Source organism: Mytilus galloprovincialis, chromosome 13, assembly GCF_965363235.1.
Source record: "Mytilus galloprovincialis chromosome 13, xbMytGall1.hap1.1, whole genome shotgun sequence".
NCBI classification, from domain to species: Eukaryota; Metazoa; Mollusca; class Bivalvia; order Mytilida; family Mytilidae; genus Mytilus; species Mytilus galloprovincialis.
Genome location: NC_134850.1, coordinates 36,030,559 through 36,048,581, shown reverse-complemented (window position 1 = coordinate 36,048,581; position 18,023 = coordinate 36,030,559). Strand labels below are relative to the sequence as shown.

At 32.2% G+C, this 18,023-nt stretch overlaps 1 protein-coding gene across 1 annotated transcript; it reads right to left on the bottom strand.

Annotated features, from left to right (window-relative positions):
• Window positions 1-10,792: 10,792 nt before the first annotated feature.
• On the bottom strand, window positions 10,793-12,138 carry LOC143056391 (uncharacterized). The gene is made up of 2 exons (XM_076229483.1): window positions 11,595-12,138; window positions 10,793-11,234 (listed from the first exon to the last, which is right to left on the bottom strand). The coding sequence occupies exons 1-2, from the start codon at window positions 12,079-12,081 to the stop codon at window positions 10,813-10,815; spliced, it is 909 nt and encodes a 302-aa protein (XP_076085598.1). The 5' UTR covers window positions 12,082-12,138; the 3' UTR covers window positions 10,793-10,812.
• Between the last annotated feature and the right edge of the window lie 5,885 nt (window positions 12,139-18,023).

The window sequence follows — 18,023 nt, the reverse complement described above, 5'->3', positions numbered from 1 at the left end:
TGATACACTGAACTATAATATTATAAGAAGTAGATGATGACTCGGTTGTTTTTAAATTATACCTGATGCTATGATAATTGTCATTAAGACAATGTTTTTCTGTTGTCAGTTTGATCCACTTGAGCATGCTGAACGAGTGAAGGTCCTTATATCCACATTAGAATGTGAAACAGTTAGATATTTAAATAACGCAATAAAGTTTTCAAATGATTTTTGGCATCAAATTTTCAGATCAATGTCAGTTTGACAAAAACAATGCACTTTTCTATTAAAGCCGGTATTTACCTTTACTCGTCCTTGGCGTGAGACACAAGCCATATAGTTATCGATTATTTTATATTCTATCACCTGTGTATTGTTAAAATAAATCAAACCATTATCACTTGTCAATTATCTGACAACTTGGTCAAATATCTACTTGTTCTCGCATACCGGAATCTTTCGATACACTCGGGCTTTTACTTATTCAATAATAAACAGTTGTAAATATCGTACATAGTAAAAAATAGTGCGGGAAAATGTTCATTCATGAAATATTCATGAATGAAACGCTGTCTCGCGTAGATTTCTTTTGATTTTCTCTTCAGCCAATGGCCGATCCGCAAAGTAGTGTTTGTGATATTTATTTTCAAAATGATGTTAACTCATCTGAATTGTCGGTGAACATTTATTCCTTTTTTTTCAAGCTGTAATCTTTTCAAAAAATTAGCAACTCAAAATATCCAAGAATCCGAATTCGAACACTAGTACTACATTATCATGGAGCAGAACATTGCGATAGTCTGTCTCGTCAGAAGTTAAGGCCGACGCCTATGGAAAGTAGCTATAGCAAGCTATAGCAAACTTTCCAAAAACACAAAAACAAACTAATTCCTCGAGAAAGTCACCTATAGTATGTGCCGGGGTTAAACACGTTTGTGAGTGCACTACACTAAACCTCAGCTAACATGGGAAAGTGAAGCAACAACACAACATAAGAACACATAGAAATATGTCGGAAAAGACTTGATTAATAAGTTATAAGTAGTCATGGCACTGTAGGAAAGCAAGTTGTCTCCCCTTTAAACAATATTTATAAGAAGATGATGTATGTTTGCCAATGAGACAAGTGAACCCTCCATCCAAGTCACATTTTGTAAAAGTAAACAATAATAGGTCAAAGTACCGTCTTCAACACGGAGCCTTGTTTCACTCTGAACAGCAAGCTATAAAGGGCCTAAAACATGACTGGTGTAAAACCATTCAAACAGGAAAACTAACGGTCTAATCTATACACATATATATATATAAACAAGTCTAAATTGAAAACTACGTTCAAACCTATGATTGCGTTGGATAAAAACTGCAAGTTTTATACGTGTGCATGTTAAACAAATTTCGTTTTAGAAGGGTCTAAATACAGCACAAACAACATTTTCCAAAAGACCAAAAAGGTGAAAAAGTATATTTAAACATTATATATATATATATATATATATATATATATATATATATATATATATATATATATATATATATATATATATATATATATATATATATATATATATATATATATATATATATATATATATATATATATATATATATATATTATATTTATATATAGCAGGACGGCTAGAGTGCAGACGATTTATATATAGCAGGACGGCTAGAGTGCAGACGATATCTCAGTAGCATGGGTTCGAATCCCGTCGAGGGAAGAACAAAAAATTTGCGAAAGCAAATTTACAGATCTAACATTGTTGGGTTGATGTTTAGACGAGTTGCATATACATAATGTACACAGCCATGTATCACCATCACTGTTGGTGATCCGATGGATAAATCTGTTGTAGAGTTGTCACTGGCTGAGACGTACTTATATATATATACGATAAACGTGAAACAATTATGATCCAAATCAAAGAACGACAACCACTGAACTTTAGGTTCCTGACTTGGGACAAATGCAAGCGTTTTAATAGTACATTTATCCTTATTTGAAACAATATCTAGTGTAACATCACAACATAAAAAGACACACTATGAAATTTCAATTGTAATGGCTTTACTCAATCAAAATACACATTAACACAAACAAGTGAACAATGAACGAAGAAGTTTGATCTTATGATACAATGTCAATTCAAAATCAATAAAATAAGAGGTGAGATGTTTAACAGTATCAGAAAGACAACCATTACGCCAAAAATTAATGTTCACAGGTAATGCGCATGCACACAGGTGCATATACTTCAAAGGCTGTGATAAATGCGAGAGAGAGAGAGAGAGAGAGAGAGAGAGAGAGAGAGAGAGAGAGAGAGAGAGAGAGAGAGAGAGAGAGAATCCCTTCAATGGAAGAAAACAAGTTATATAAATATACTAGTATACGTTTAAAGCAATAACGGTATCAATTTTATTTCAACAGATGAACATTTCGACGTTTAAATTTCTTTTTCAGTAAGGCTCGAAACCAACATATTTAAGAATTCTATATTTTATATGCAAAAATATTAAACAAATAGTAAATAAAGCTGTGTATAAGAACTAATTTATTGAAGCAAAAAGCCAGAGAAAGAGGACCAAAAACCACCAAAAACACGAATGTTTCCATCATTTACGCCTGGATTGTTATAAACTCTAACCCAAACATCATCTCCTGCATTCATCTGGATTACTATCGCCTGCATGCCTACACCCCATGTGTCACCATTACCGGAATAAAGTCTGACGAGCCCATTTCCGTTCTTAACTATTTCGGTTTCCATGTCTTCTCCAAAATGACTCATTATGATGACGTCAAAATGATAAACACCAGTAATTGGAGCTTTAAAAATACTGGTGTTTGGGTCAAGGCCATTTCCAATATTAGTTATAACATGCTCAAACAAAACGGTTTGTCCAATCCCTAAGTTTTCTTTGTGGCTGTCCATAGTAGAGGAAAATGCAACGACTGGAGGAAAGTTATCTCCAACTGAAAAAGAATAATTCTGTATCAGTTGTGGAAAAATTTTCATACGCAAATTACAAATTCAAGCCGTTAGGTAAACACATGTGTTGTGTGGTATGGAAATTCTTTTTATTAAAATAAACACTCATTGTCACTTTGATTAAAAAGATATTAACACTGTGCCAGACTTCATTATAGATAATACTTCCTAAAATGATTGTACTGAATTTTTATTACTAATTCTTTGATGTCATATAAGTAAAATAATACTTGTGACACAACACAAATAATAACAACAACTTGAAAAGGTATATAATAAAAAGTAAAATCACAAAAATACTGAACTTAGAGGAAGATCAATTGGGAAAGTCCATAATCACATGGCAAAATCAAATAACAAAACGCATCAAAAACGAATGGACAAAAACTGTCATATTCCTGACTTGGTACAGGCATTTTCAAATGTAGAAAATGGTGGATTAAACCTGGTTCTATAGTGCTAACCCTCTCACTTTAATGACAGTCTCATCAATTTCCGATATTTTTACATTGATGCGTTAAATAAACAGACACAATAAATATAATAGTCAAAATATGGGTACATCAGTCATCATCGTTTAACAATTTTAAAAGGAACAATTTAACAGAACACAAAAACATCTACTATCTACGAACACAAAAGTAGCCTAGCGGACAGGTTTTGATAAAGTAATGGAAATGGTAATTTTTCATTTGCAATTATATGCAAAAGGATAATACATATTCTAACAACGCTTTTGTAATGTAGTGTAAACTGTGACCAAACTAGATATTCCTGTGTATACCAAACATTTTTCTCCCTTTAAAAAATAAGAGGCTACATGTATTACACGAATTTTAATACCAGAACATACCTAAAAGTCGCTTGATATCCTTGGAAGTATCACTATTGTCAGGCAAATTGGATTCTTGGAAAACCGAATCTTTTGCGTATCCATTATCACTTCTATTTTGCTCACTGATTTGTATTCTACCAGAATGGGAATGACTTACTGAATCAATTTTTTGTATTTCAGCACTTGTTTTAGAAATTTCCTTTGTTAACAGAAGTTCGCGTTCTAACACTTTTACTCGATTATTGGTATGTTTTGCATTCTGCTTCGTAGATATAAGCTCACGATTAGTAGATGCAAGATCACTTTCTAGTACTTTTACTCTCGATTTTTAATGCTCCATTTCGTCTGCCATGACTTTCAACTGCGATTTGAAGAGCTGATTGTCCTCCAATATTTTGGAAATAGCCTCAGATATATCATAAGCAGAATTGAATAATTCAGCGTTGATATTAAAACACCAAACAGTCGACCGACTTAATGAGACGACAAACAACAAGACACATGTAGCTAGCAACATTTTTGAATAGTTTAAAGTTGAAACAATGACAAATAGAGCTATATAGAAATACACAGTCCTTTATCTCTTAAAGTTTGTAATCAGTATGTGCTTATCTGTATGACATTGAATTGTTACTATATTGTGCCGCAACCTGAACTAAACACAACTGAAATGATGTTTGTTGTTTAACATTATACATCACAAAATTGTAAATAAAAGTCGGTTGTTGACATCATTTCTAAATACTTTTTGTTAGACAGTATGCTAGTGATTTCGCTTTCTCATCTTATGAAATTATTAAAAAAAAAAAAAAAAAAAATAGAAATGGAGAATGTGTCAAAGAGACAACAGCTCAACCAGAGAAACAGAAAACAGCCAAAGTCAACCAATTTGGGTCTTCAACACATCGAGAAAATCCCACAACTTTAGGCGGGGTTAAGCTGGCCGCCCCTACACACATGTTTACTGCTTCAGTGAAAATGGACGTCTCACTGAACTCCAAAACTATGAGTGCATTAATGTCTAACACAAACGATACAAGCGGCTAAGCGCGCACATGTTTTGATCATTTGTTTATAACATACGTTCGCGAAGGTAACATAAACTTTGACAAACTATCCACTTGCTAAAAATGTGTCTACAGCTTGTCATTCATCGTTTGTTAAAACAAACGCTACATTTGTTTCTAACTTCAATCTGATTAAACGATGTATTTGTTTCTACGTTTGTAAAAAAGTTTGTTTACCAACAAAATGTGCATGCATTATTGAAGTTCAAACAGGGTCAGTAAACACTGATTAAACAATGTATTTGTTTCTACTTTTGTAGCGTTTAGAAAACAACATCAAACGCCAAACAACGTTTACAAAATTTTGGTTAGAACGAAATGCACTCTTTATTTTGGATTATTTTCCATCTGTTTCAGGTAAATGCTTAAAATACACTGATGAACTTGACTTGTACAAACGCTTAACTGATTTAAAGAGTTATCTCCCTGAACCAAGGTCTACCCCCTTAAAATCATTATTTTTTTTTGTATTTGATAGATCTCATTGTCATTCAATATTGTATCCCACAGTTTTCAACCACACGAATCAGTGTTAAATAAAATTATAAGTTAGTTAAACCTGTTGTTCACATTTGTACTATCAAAATCGAAACAGAGATTTTAGTTCTCTAAGACAAAAGATATCCCTAGTTATTTAAATGTATTTGTTAAACAGTATAACAAATAACAAATGAAAAATGTAAATAGTTATGACACTGTATTAATGCATTTTTTCTCCCCAACAATTATGGATACAGCATCTTATATTTTTGTTATAATTTAAAGTCTAAGCAATGAAAAATAATCTGCTATTTTCAGACAATTCCTTATATCTAAGGTGTGTAGTAAAGATTTGTCTATCCGTTGGAAAGTGTGACATCGATTATAAATTGTAAGTACTCAGTGCCGGCAACCTTAAACAAAATAGTCAGTGCAATCATAGTTTTATTTAAAAAATAACTTATGTATCAATTATAAGATTAAATATCGCGTCTAGTTGTTAGATTGCATACCTATTATGAGATAATAAGTAATAGAGTTCTCTGTTCCAAATAATCAATTAAAAAAAATCTGAAAAACTTGTAATCTTTTTACTGTTTTTGAACGACTTAAAAGTACATGATGCGTACTATTAATGGCACGAGAGGGTACACACTCTTGTTCAGCTAAATATAGTGGTAAAATATAAAGTCATCTTTATGTTCTCGCAACACATCATACATTTTTCTTTCCCATTATTGTTTTTCTGCTATCATTGTACTCGTTTTATTGTCTTATAACGGCCATAAAAAATATCTTTTTAAATGTTAAGGCCAGAATGTTTAAATAACAAATACTAATCAGAAGGTGCATGAAATGCAAAATGTCTTGATATGGAACAGTACATAATATATATGTTCGGTTGGACTTGATGTAGTAAATTAGTAAAAACAGTACTTGATTTTCTATATGATCTTTAAGATTAACTTTAGTTTTCATATTTTCACCAAAATACAATTTTAATCATTAACAATTTCATTTGATATGCGTAGTTTGGTACATCAAACTGTTTACATCAAGCAGTGGGTTTTATCGGTGGAATCGTCATCCAACAAAGCATATAAAGCCTCTAGTAGTTAATAGGTTTACTCATTGTTGAATGATTCATGGTGACCTAGTTGTTCAAATTATTGCCCCTCGGTGTTTGGTGCATATCATCGTCAATTACCATAAAAAGTTAACTTTGCAATGTTCTATTAAAGAGTTGTTAATCGTGAATTTGATAACATTAATTGGAAGTTTGTGAAATATGGTGTAAAATGTGTTCTATTCTATTCTGAAAAGGTTTTTGTTGTGTTCTAATAACCCCCATAAAAAACAAATATCCCAAGTCATGTAAATGTATAAGTAGAACCCAATAAGAAATCACAAATTGCAAATAAAGATAGTCTTTGCAACTGTTTTTTCACCAAAACATTATACACACAGGATCATATACTTCAAATACTACTGTAAATAAAGGCAACAGTAGTATACCGCTGTTGAAAAGTCACGAATCGATTGAAAGAAAACAAATCCGGTTTACAAACTAAAACCCAGGGAAACATATCAACTATAAGAGGAAAACAACAAAACAACAGACAAACTGAAGTTAACAAAAACAAACGACAATGCAACACACATAGAAACGAACTTTTAGATAACAACTGACATTTTAATGACTTGGTACAGGACATTTTATAAAAAAATATGGTGGGTTGAACTTAGTTTTGTAGCTGGCAAAACCTCGCACTTTTATGGCAATGTTAAATATAACAATGAAATGACACCATTACATAACTTGGATAAAGTACAAATAGATACAGGACAGATAGATACACAAATAAACAATACAATAGTACATTTCGACAGGCTAACCACAGAATAAAAACGAACACGTAAAACAAAATAGGACAGCATACACAATCAGCACAACTGAACCACGAACTGTCTTTCACACGACTGGATCAACGCCTCAAAAGTGACGTGACGGGTAAATTTCGATACATTTTGATACTGTTCAAGATCAGGTTTGTCACTATGTCATTTGATGTATTTTATTACAATTACAAGAATATTATTGCGAACCCAATGATACTTTTCCACGGATTCACTTGAGAGCGACCTGTCCATTTAAACTTTGGCAGTTCTTTTGTCCCATTGAACAAATACAAAAGCTACTGTTCTCTGTATAGTTTATTCACTCGGACCTTTAAATTTCTTATAAGAGAATCACTGATTGATTGATTCACCTGAGTAAAAAATGTATCTGCTAAATACAAACTTTAAAACAAATAAATCGTGTACATATAGTTGCTTGAAACTGTAATCAGGTTTACAAATAAAAATTAAAATAGCAAAATACCGCATTCCAAAATCAAATGACAATATCAAAAGCTGAAAAATCACATCAAGCGAACGGAAAACAACTGTCATATTTTTGACTAGACACAGGCATTTTCTTTTGTAGAAAGTGCTGGTTTAAACATTTTGACATTTTTACCTATTGTGTCTGTTTGTTTTGTTCATGCATCGGTAACAATATAATAAAATTTGATGCAACTGTCATACAAGTAAAAGGTTTAGCTAGCTATAAAACCAGGTTCAATCCACCATTTTCTACATTTGAAAATGTCTGTACCAAGTCAGGAATATGACAGTTCTTGTCCATTCGTTTTTTATGCGTTTTGTTATTTGATTTTGCCATGTGATTATGGACTTTTCGAATTGATTTTCCTCTGAGTTCAGTATTTATGTGATTTTACTTTTTAAACCTGATTTTATAGCTAGCTAAACCTTTCACTTTCATGACAGTCGCATATAAATCCATTATTTTAACAACAATGTGTGAGCAAAACAAACAGACATAATAAATAAAATTATCAAAAATGGGGTAGAAATCAAAGCTTTGCATTATAGCTTATTTATTGGAGTAAGAATCCTGATAACGGAGAAAAAGAAATCCGAAAACACGAACATTTCTAATATTGATGGGAGTGTTAAAAACTCTGACCCAAACATCATCTCCTGCATTCATTTGGACTATTAACGCCTGCATACCAACACCCCAAGTGTCTCCTTTTCCGGAATACAGTCTGACGAGCCCATTTCCATTTTTTACTATTTCTGCTTGCATGTCTTCTCCAGAATGACTCATTATGATGATATCAAAATGATAAACACCAGCATTTGGTGCTCTGAAAACTTGTTGAAGGGTTGAGTCCACCTCCAAAATTTGTTATAACGTGCTCAAACAAAACAGTTTGTCCAATCCGTAAGTTTTCTTTGTGACTGTCCATTGTAGAAGAAAATGCAACAACCGGCGGTAAACTGCCATTAACTGAAATAAAATCATAGAAATATTTTTTTTATTGATTTGTGGGAAATTTTGCTACGAGTATGGTGTGTTTTACAGAATTGAAGTCTTAAACTAAGTACAATTTCATATCATTCTCATTTTGTGTTCGCAAATCCTGATAAATGTGGTTGCACAAAATAGGACCTTAATGTTTCAAATAAAAAAAACTTGGTATTCTAAAATAATTCGATTTTTAAATGTTATTTGCTAAACTATTGTTTTTTATGTTATCACATATGCTGAATAGTTCAACACATGTTTCTGATGAGGTCTTCATGAATGTAATAGTATAACGTCTAGTTTTTCATTAGTATTAGTATAAATTGACCAAACAATCTATCTTTATGCACATTCTGAACTTATATCCCTTTCAAATTTTCTTTTCAATTTATACCAAAATAATATATTATAATACGAAATTTATTACATGGACTTACCTAATATTCTTTTAACATCCATCGATTTATAAGTATTGTTAGACCATTTAAATTCTGGGTAAACCGAATCTTTTTCGTTTCAATTGTCACTTCCATTTTTTCATATTTATATGTATTCTACCAGAAAGGGAAATCGTCTATATCAAACGTTGGAATTTCAGCACTTGTTTTAGACATTTCCTTTGTTAACTGAAGTTCGCGTTCTAACACTTGAACTCGATTATTGGTATCTTTTGCTTTCTGCTTCGTTAATATGAGATCACGATTAGTAAATGCAAGATCACTTTCTAGTACTTTTACCCTCGATTTATAATGTTCCATTTCGTCTGCCATGACTTTCAACTTCGATTTGAAGAGTTGATTGTCCTCCAATATTTTTGAAACAGCCTCAGATATATCAAAAGGAGAATTGGATAATTCAGCGTTGATATTGAAACACCAAACAACCGACCGACTTAATGAGACAACAAACAACAAGAAAAATGTAGCAACATTTTTTGATAATTTCAAGTTGAAACAACGACAAATAGAGCTATATATGAACATACAGTCCTTTATCTTTTCAAATTTGTTGTAAGTGTGTGCTTATCTGTATGAAATAGTCACCTCGATATTGAATTGTAACTATATTGTGCCAACCACCTGATCTAAACGTAATTGAAATGATGTTTGCTGTTTTACATTATTCATCACAAAACTATAAATAAAAATCACGTATTGTTATTAGCATACCTTTTGAGGGACAATATGCTAGTGGTTTCGCCTTTGGAAATTGATAATAAGGTTTATCGATGAAAATGCGGAATTTTTCAAAGAGACAACAGCCCAACCAAAGGATATAGTACAGCAAAAGACAATCAATTAAGGTCTTCAACACAGCAAGAAATCCCCGAAACTCAGGCGAGCTTAATCTGGCCCCTACACAAAATGTGAACTAGTTCAGAGAAAATGAACATCACACTAAACCGCAAAACGTTATGCAACATTTGAATGTTTCTCTGTAAAAATTGTATTTGTCTTTTAGAACTCTTTTGGTAACTTATGTTGAAAGATTTATGGTGACCTAGTCCAATAGTTGTTTAAATCATTTTGTATTTGATAGTTTTCATTGACACCCATTGCCATAAAAGGTAAACTTTGTAATATTGTATTCCACAGTTTTCAACCGAATTAATCAGAATTGGATAAAATTATTTTCATATAAATTCATTTTTTTATTTAAATAAGGTTTTTAGTTTTTTCGTTTGAATTGTTTTACATTGTCATATCGGGGCCTTTTATAGCTGACTATGCGGTATGGGCTTTGCTCATTGTTAAAGGTCGTGCTGTAACCTATTGTGTCATTTTGGTCTCTTGTGAACAGTTGTCTCACTCATTGGCAATCATACCACATCTTCTTTTTTAAAGTTAGTGAAACTGTTGTACAAATTTGTTCTATACAATTAGGTGAAGACACTTCAGTGTTCTAACACAAAAGATATCCTCAGTTATCTAAATGTATATCTAAAACACTATAAGAAATCTCAAATGCAAAATATAAATAGTTTGACACTGTATGAATGCAAGAGTTTTCCGCAACAAATTATCCACACAGTTTTATATACTTCAAACACTACACAACTCAGTTATACTTTTGATGGCTCATTTATTGGAGTAAGAATCCAGAAAAAGAGGACCAAAGAAATCCATACACACGAACATTCCCATTATTAATGCCTGGATTGTTATAAACTCTTACCCAAACATCATCTCCTGCATTCATCTGGACTACTATAGCCTGCATGCCAACACCCCAAGTGTCACCATTGCCGGAATAAAGTCTGACGAGCCCATTTCCATTCTTAACTATTTCGGTTTCCATGTCCTCTCCATGGTGACTCATTACTATGGCGTCAAAATGATATAAACCAGTAATTGGAGCTTTAAAAATACTGGTGTTTGGGTCAAGGCCACCTCCAACATTAGTTATTACGCGTTCAAACAAAACCGTTTGCCCGGCACCTAAGTTTTCTTTGTGGCTGTCCATAGTAGAAGAAAATGCAACAACCGGAGGAAAGTTATCTCCAACTGAAAAAAAAACATAATTCTGCAGAAAATATACATAATTTAAATCATTTCAACGATATTTGATTAACAAAAACGTCATACGTTTGGTTACACACATTATTTTATTCGTTTAAAACCAATAACATCGTTTATAACGTGAAAAGTTATAATAAAGGAGTCTGGCGGACAGGTTTTGATAAAATAATGAAAATGATAATTTTTTTTTACATTTTATGCAAAAAGATAATAAATATTCTAACGACGCCTTGGTGTAGTGTAAACCATGACCAAACTAAATATTCTTGAGTTTACGTAAAATGTTTCACCTTTTAAAACATAAGGTACAACAAGTATTACACGAAATTCAATACAAGAACTTACCCAAAAGCCGCTTGCTATCCTTTGAAGTATCACTATTGTCAGGCAATTTGAATTCTGGGTACATTGATTCTTTTTCGTAATCGTTATCACTTCTATCTTGCTCAGTGGTTTGTATTCTACCAGAATGCGCATGGTTCATTGAATCGTCTTTATCAAACTTAAACAATTCCTTAGTTAACAGAAGTTCGCGTTCTAACACTTGTACTCGTTTATTGGTATCTTTTGCATTCTGCTTCGTTAATATGAGTTCACGATTAGTAAATGACAGTTCATTTTCTAGAGTGGTAATCCTTGATTTATATTGCTCCATTTCGTCTGACATAACTTTTAACTGCGATTTAAAGAATTGATTGTCCTCCAATATTTTCGAAACAGCCTCGGGTATATCAAAAGGAGAATTGGATAATTCAGCGTTGATATTGAAACACCAAACAGCCAACCGACTAGATGAGACGACAAACAACACCAAGGAGGTAGATAGCAACATTTTTGAATAGTTTAAAGTTGAAACAATGACAAATAGAGCTATATATGAACAATAATCCTTTACTTGTAGTAAGTGTGTGCTTATCAGTATGATATGGTCACCTCGACATTGATTTGTAAATATATTGTGCCGGCCACCTGAACTAAACGTAATTTAAATGATGTTTGCTGTTTTACATTATTCATCACAAAATTGTAAATAATAATCGCTTATTGTTATAATATCTAAATACTTTTTGTGAGACAATATGCTAGTATGCTCGACTTCTCATCTGATGAATTCGATATAAAAAATGGAAATGGAGAATGTGTCAAAGAGATAAAAGCCCGACCACAGAACAGAAACCAGCTGAGAACAACCTATAAGGGTCTTTAACACAGCGAGAACATTCCTAAACCTTAGGAGGGCTTTAGCTGGTACCTTCACAAAATGTGTACTAGTTCTTTAGCTGGTACCTACACAATATGTGTACTAGTTCAGTGAAAATGAACGTCACATATTTGATATATTTGATAGATCTCATTGACACCCATTACCATAAAAAGTTAACCTTGCAATGAAGTTAGCCTTGCAATTGTGTATCCTAAAGTTTTCAACCGCATTAATGAGTGTTCGTAGGTTAACTAAATGTATATGTAAATCCCTATAAGAAATCACAAATGGAAAATATAAATAGTTATGACACTGTATGAATGTTAGTTTTGCCTATCCTTCTGAAATAGTTACCTCGACTATAAATTGTTACAACTGTAATGCCGTCGACCTTAAAACAAAACAGACGACGCAATAATAGCTTTATTTTCATAATAACTCATGTACCAATTATACGATTAAATATCGCTTCTTGTTGTTATATCTACAAACCTTTTGTGAAACAAAAAGTAATAGATTTCTCAGTTCCGTATTATCAAATTAAAACAAAAAGTTCAACATTAAATCCAGATACTGTTTTTAAACGACTTAAATACAACATGTTCATAAGAAACGTCACGAGAGTGCACACCATATTGTTAAGCTAATATAAATATAGTTTTAAATCAAACATTTATCGTTACTTTTTCGCATTGCATCATACATTCATCTTTTCTATTTTTTTGTTGGTTGCTATGACTGTACTATTCTACTGTCCGAGAACAGGCTATGAAACAACAACAAAGCACATCTTAAAAGTTTTAAGGCCAAAATATTGGGAAAATAACCCACACTTAAGGTAGCACAATACAAAGATTTTTTCACTCCCAATCAGACAACTTTAAACTGATGTTATACATTTCATCCTTCTTTATATTTTATAAACGAGGTACCAAAAGAAAGAAGAAAGATTAATCTTTCAAATTGTGATAATTTCATTATGGCATAATTATTACATAATTAATTATTATGTAATTAGTCGCTATATTGTGATGTCCACACTTAATGAATTTAACGTCTTTATTCTTCATAGCATCCCAAAATATTTTATAAATTTTTGTACAACACAGCTTGACCTCCAAAACTATGTCTCAGATTTCCAAAAACATCAATAGAACAAATTTTATACCCAATTGAATTTAGTGGTCTCTAATGAATTGATGTTGCAAACTTCATTAAAGATTTATGAGAGAATGAAATACAATCGGAAAAATCTGAGACACAGTTTTGGAGGTCAAACTGTGTTGTGCAAGAATCTATAATTTTTTTTAGAATGCTATGAAGAACAAAGAAGCTAAATTCATTCAAGTATGGACATCACAGAATGGCAACTAATTACATGACAATTAATTATGTAATAATTATGTCATAATGAAATTATCCCAATTTGAAAGATTAATCCTTCTTCTTTCTTTTGGTACCTCATTTATAAAATTTAAAGAAGGATGAAATGAATTACATCAGTTTAAAGATGTCTGATTGGGGATGAAAAATCTTTGTATTGTGCTACCTTAACAGTAGGTGCACGCAAAGCATCATGTCTTTATATAAAACAGTCAATAATGTAGAATCACTCCTTCTTTCAATTATTTATAACTGAGCTCATAACGTTCAGCTAGACTGGTTTTTGTAGTTTTGTAACAACATGAACAACACTAGTCGATTTTCAAAATACCTTGCTTCGAAGAAATATTTATTCTTATACCCTCAAAAAGAACTTTGGAATATTATTACTGGTATTTGACATGCATAGTTTGGGACATCAAAATGTGAAGATCATGCAGTGTCTTTTAAGGTCTTTCCACCTTTCCGTGGAAAGACCTATTGGATTTCTTCTGATTATTATTTTTTTTTCTTCCGCCTAATTTTTTTTAATTTTTTTTGTTTCGCAAGATGTTGCTTAGAAATTTGGAATGTGATTTCGAACAGTTTATATGCTTTTGAAACCAACTCTGCTTAACCAAATACTTTCCCATATAAGACTTATCTCCCCAAACACTGTTTTTCTTGTTATCTCTAAGGCTTTGCAACCGTATAAGAAGCCGACAAATTTATTATTCCAAATTGCTCGTTATATCCTCAGGATGTTCTGTTCTATTTTGACCGAAGCCGTTTCGAGATTCCATATGAGAGTTATTTCCCCTTTTGTATTTGAAATTTTGAAATGTATTTTTAAACTGGAAAACCATAAGTGATAAAGACCTAGGGTCTTTTAAATTGAGATCCTTGGTCCAAAAATAAAAATTAGGTCAAGGTCAAAGGTCAAGATGATATTCTAAATTTTGATTTTGGCTTATTTTCACCCATTTTCATTAACCTTATAAGATATCGACAAATTATTAGGTCTTTCCACTTTTCCGTTGAAAGACCTATTGGTTTTCTTCTGATTATTATTTTTTTTTCTTCTGCCTAATTTTTTACCTTTGCGGTTTTTTTGTTTCGCAAGATGTCGCTTAGATATTTGGAATATGATATCGAACAGTTTATACGCTTTTAAAACCAACTCTGCTTAACTGAATACTTTCGCATATAAGAGTTATCTCCCGGAACACTGTTTTTCTTGTTTTTTGAAACTGGAAAACCATAAGTGATAGAGACCTAGGGTCTTTTGATTTGAGATCCTTGGTCCCATAAAAAATGAAAATTAGGTCAAGGTCAAAGGTCAAGGTAATATTCTAAATTTAGATTTTGCCTTATTTGCACTCATTTTCATTAACCTTATAAGATATCGACAAATTATCTTTACTAAATTGTTAGTTGAGACATGTCGTAACATAATAATTTTGGTTGAAAGGGTGCGTAGACAAAAAATGGGAGTTTTAGCCCCTATCATATCTAAAAGTATGCGTAAAGTGATATAACTTATTAACCATACATATGAGAGACCAAGGGTCTTTTGATTTGAGATCCTTAGTTTGTGATCTTGAAATTGAGGTCGAGGTCATAGGTAAATTTGACGTTATAGATTATGACCTTTGCTTAAAATTCATATCTATACATCATAACGCCATAGGAACTGACATTTAGACTGATTTTTAATATTTTTATATCAAAATAGATATTTACTAGTGGAAAGACCTTCATTTGTTCTCTGAACGATTGGTTTTTAATTTTTACTAAATTGTTAGTTGCGACATGTCGTAACTTAATAATTTTGGTTGAAAAGGTGCGTAGACATTAAATGGGAGTGTTAGCCCCTATCATATCCAAAATTATGCGTAAAGTGATATAACTTATTAACCATACATATTAGAGACCTAGGGTCTTTTGATTTGATATCCTTCGTTTGTGACCGTGAAATTGAGGTCAAGGTCATTGGTAAATGTGATGTTCTTGATTATGACCTTTGCTTAAAATTCATATCTATACATCATAAAGCCATAGGAACTGACATTATAGACTGATTTTTAATATTTCAATATCAAAATAGATATTTACTGGTGGAAAGACCTTCAATTGTTCAATTAATTTTGAAATTGTAATTTAAACGCCTTATAGCTTCTAATACTCTAAAGGTTTACTTTTTATTGAATGATCTTCAATGAATTAGTACAGTCGTTGTTTACATCATTGTTCTTCGGTGGATCTTATCGGTAGCAGTACTTTTACTGTTCCAAGACACACACAAAAAAAGAAACATATAACCCACACTCATCTAAATGTATACGAAGCACACACATTGGAAAAAAAGATAGTCATAACACTGTTTTAATGCATGTTGTTTCACCAAAAAATTATGCACTTATTATATACTTCAAAGACTACGGTACTAGTAATCCAGATGCAAGTTAACAAATAAACAGTAAATGAGCAAAAATACAGAACTCCAAAAAAATAAAATAAAAATGAAAGTCCTTTACCAAATGGCAATATCAAAAGCTTCAACACATCAAACGAATGGATATCAACTCCTATTTTGACTTAGTACTGTAATGTCCATATATCGACAGTAGTGGATTAAACCTGGTTTTATAGCTATCCTGACCTCTCACTCTCACGACAGTCGCGTAGAATTCCATGATATTGACAACCATGTGTAAACAAAATAAACAGACATAATAAGTAAAGTGTAAAAGATGGGGTACATCGGGCAACAATATGTTGACTTTAAGAACTGAAGCTGTGCATTATATAGATGTAGGAAGATGTGGTGTGAGTGCCAATGAGACAACTCTCCATCCAAATAACAATTTATAAAAGTAAACCATTATAGGTCAATGTACGGCCTTTAACACGGAGCCTTGGCTCACACCGAACAACAAGCTATAAAGGGCCCCAAAATTACTAGTGTAAAACCATTCAAACGGGAAAACCAACGGTCTAATCTATATAAAAAACGTGAAACGAGAAACACGTATAAATTACATAAACAAACGACAACTACTGTACATCAGATTCCTGACTTAGGACAGGTGCAAACATTTGCAGCCGGATTAAACGTTTTAATGGTACCAAACCTTCTCCCTTTTTCTGAAACAATAGCATAACATCACAACATAGAAAAACACACGATAAAATATCAATTGGAAGGCTTAACTCAATCAAAACACGTAAAGTAACACACTATAGTTCATTTATTGAAGTAAGAATCCAGAGAATGATGACCAGTGACTTCCAAAAACACGAACATTCCCGTTATTAATAGGTGGATAGTCAGTAACTCTAATCCAAACATCATCTCCTGCATTCATCTGGACTACTATCGCCTGCATGCCAACACCATAAGTATCACCATTACCGGAGTACAGTCTGACAAGAGTTTGTCCATTTTTAACTATTTCGGTTTCCATGTCCTCTCCGTAATGGCTCATTATGATGACGTCAAAATGATAAACACCAGCAGTTGGCGCTTTAAAAGTACCGGTGTTTTGGTCAAATCCACCTCCAATATTAGTTATAACGTGCTCAAACAAAACAGTTTGTCCAATTCCTAAGTTTTCTTTGTGGCTGTCCATTGTGGAAGAAAATGCAACAACAGGCGGTAAGCCGCGATCAACTGAAATAAAATTATTAAAATATGTCTTAATGATGTGTGGCAAATGTTCTCTTCGGGTATGGTGTGTTTGGCAGAACTGAAGTCTTCAATTAAGTGTAATTTTATATCCACATATTGTATTCGGAAGTCCTGATACATTTGAATACATAAAATAAGTCCGTAAAGGTTCAATTAAAACTGTTTGGCATTCTAAAATAATCTTTTTTTTAAATGTTAATTTCTAAATTAATGTTTAATGTTATCGTATATGCCAAATAGTGAAACACATTTTTTGGATGAGTTTTTCCTTTATGAAAAGATATAAGGTCTATAATTTCGAGACTATATAATAGGTATAATGTGACCCATCAATATATCATTATGCATATACTGAACATCCCTTAAAATTTGTCTTAACAATATATACAAAAGTAATATTCCATAACACGAAATTAATTACAAGGACTTACGCAATATCCGCTTAACCTCCTTTGAAATTTCACTATTGTCAGGCATATTGAATTCTTGGTACATCGCATCTTTTTCGTATCCGTCA

Coding starts and splice junctions, on each gene's coding strand:
- LOC143056391 (XM_076229483.1), bottom strand. CDS start 12,081: ATGTTGCTATCTACCTCCTTGGTGTTGTTTGTCGTCTCATCTAGTCGG. Junction 11,235..11,594: donor GGATAGCAAGCGGCTTTTGG/GTAAGTTCTTGT, acceptor TTTTTTTTTCAG/TTGGAGATAACTTTCCTCCG.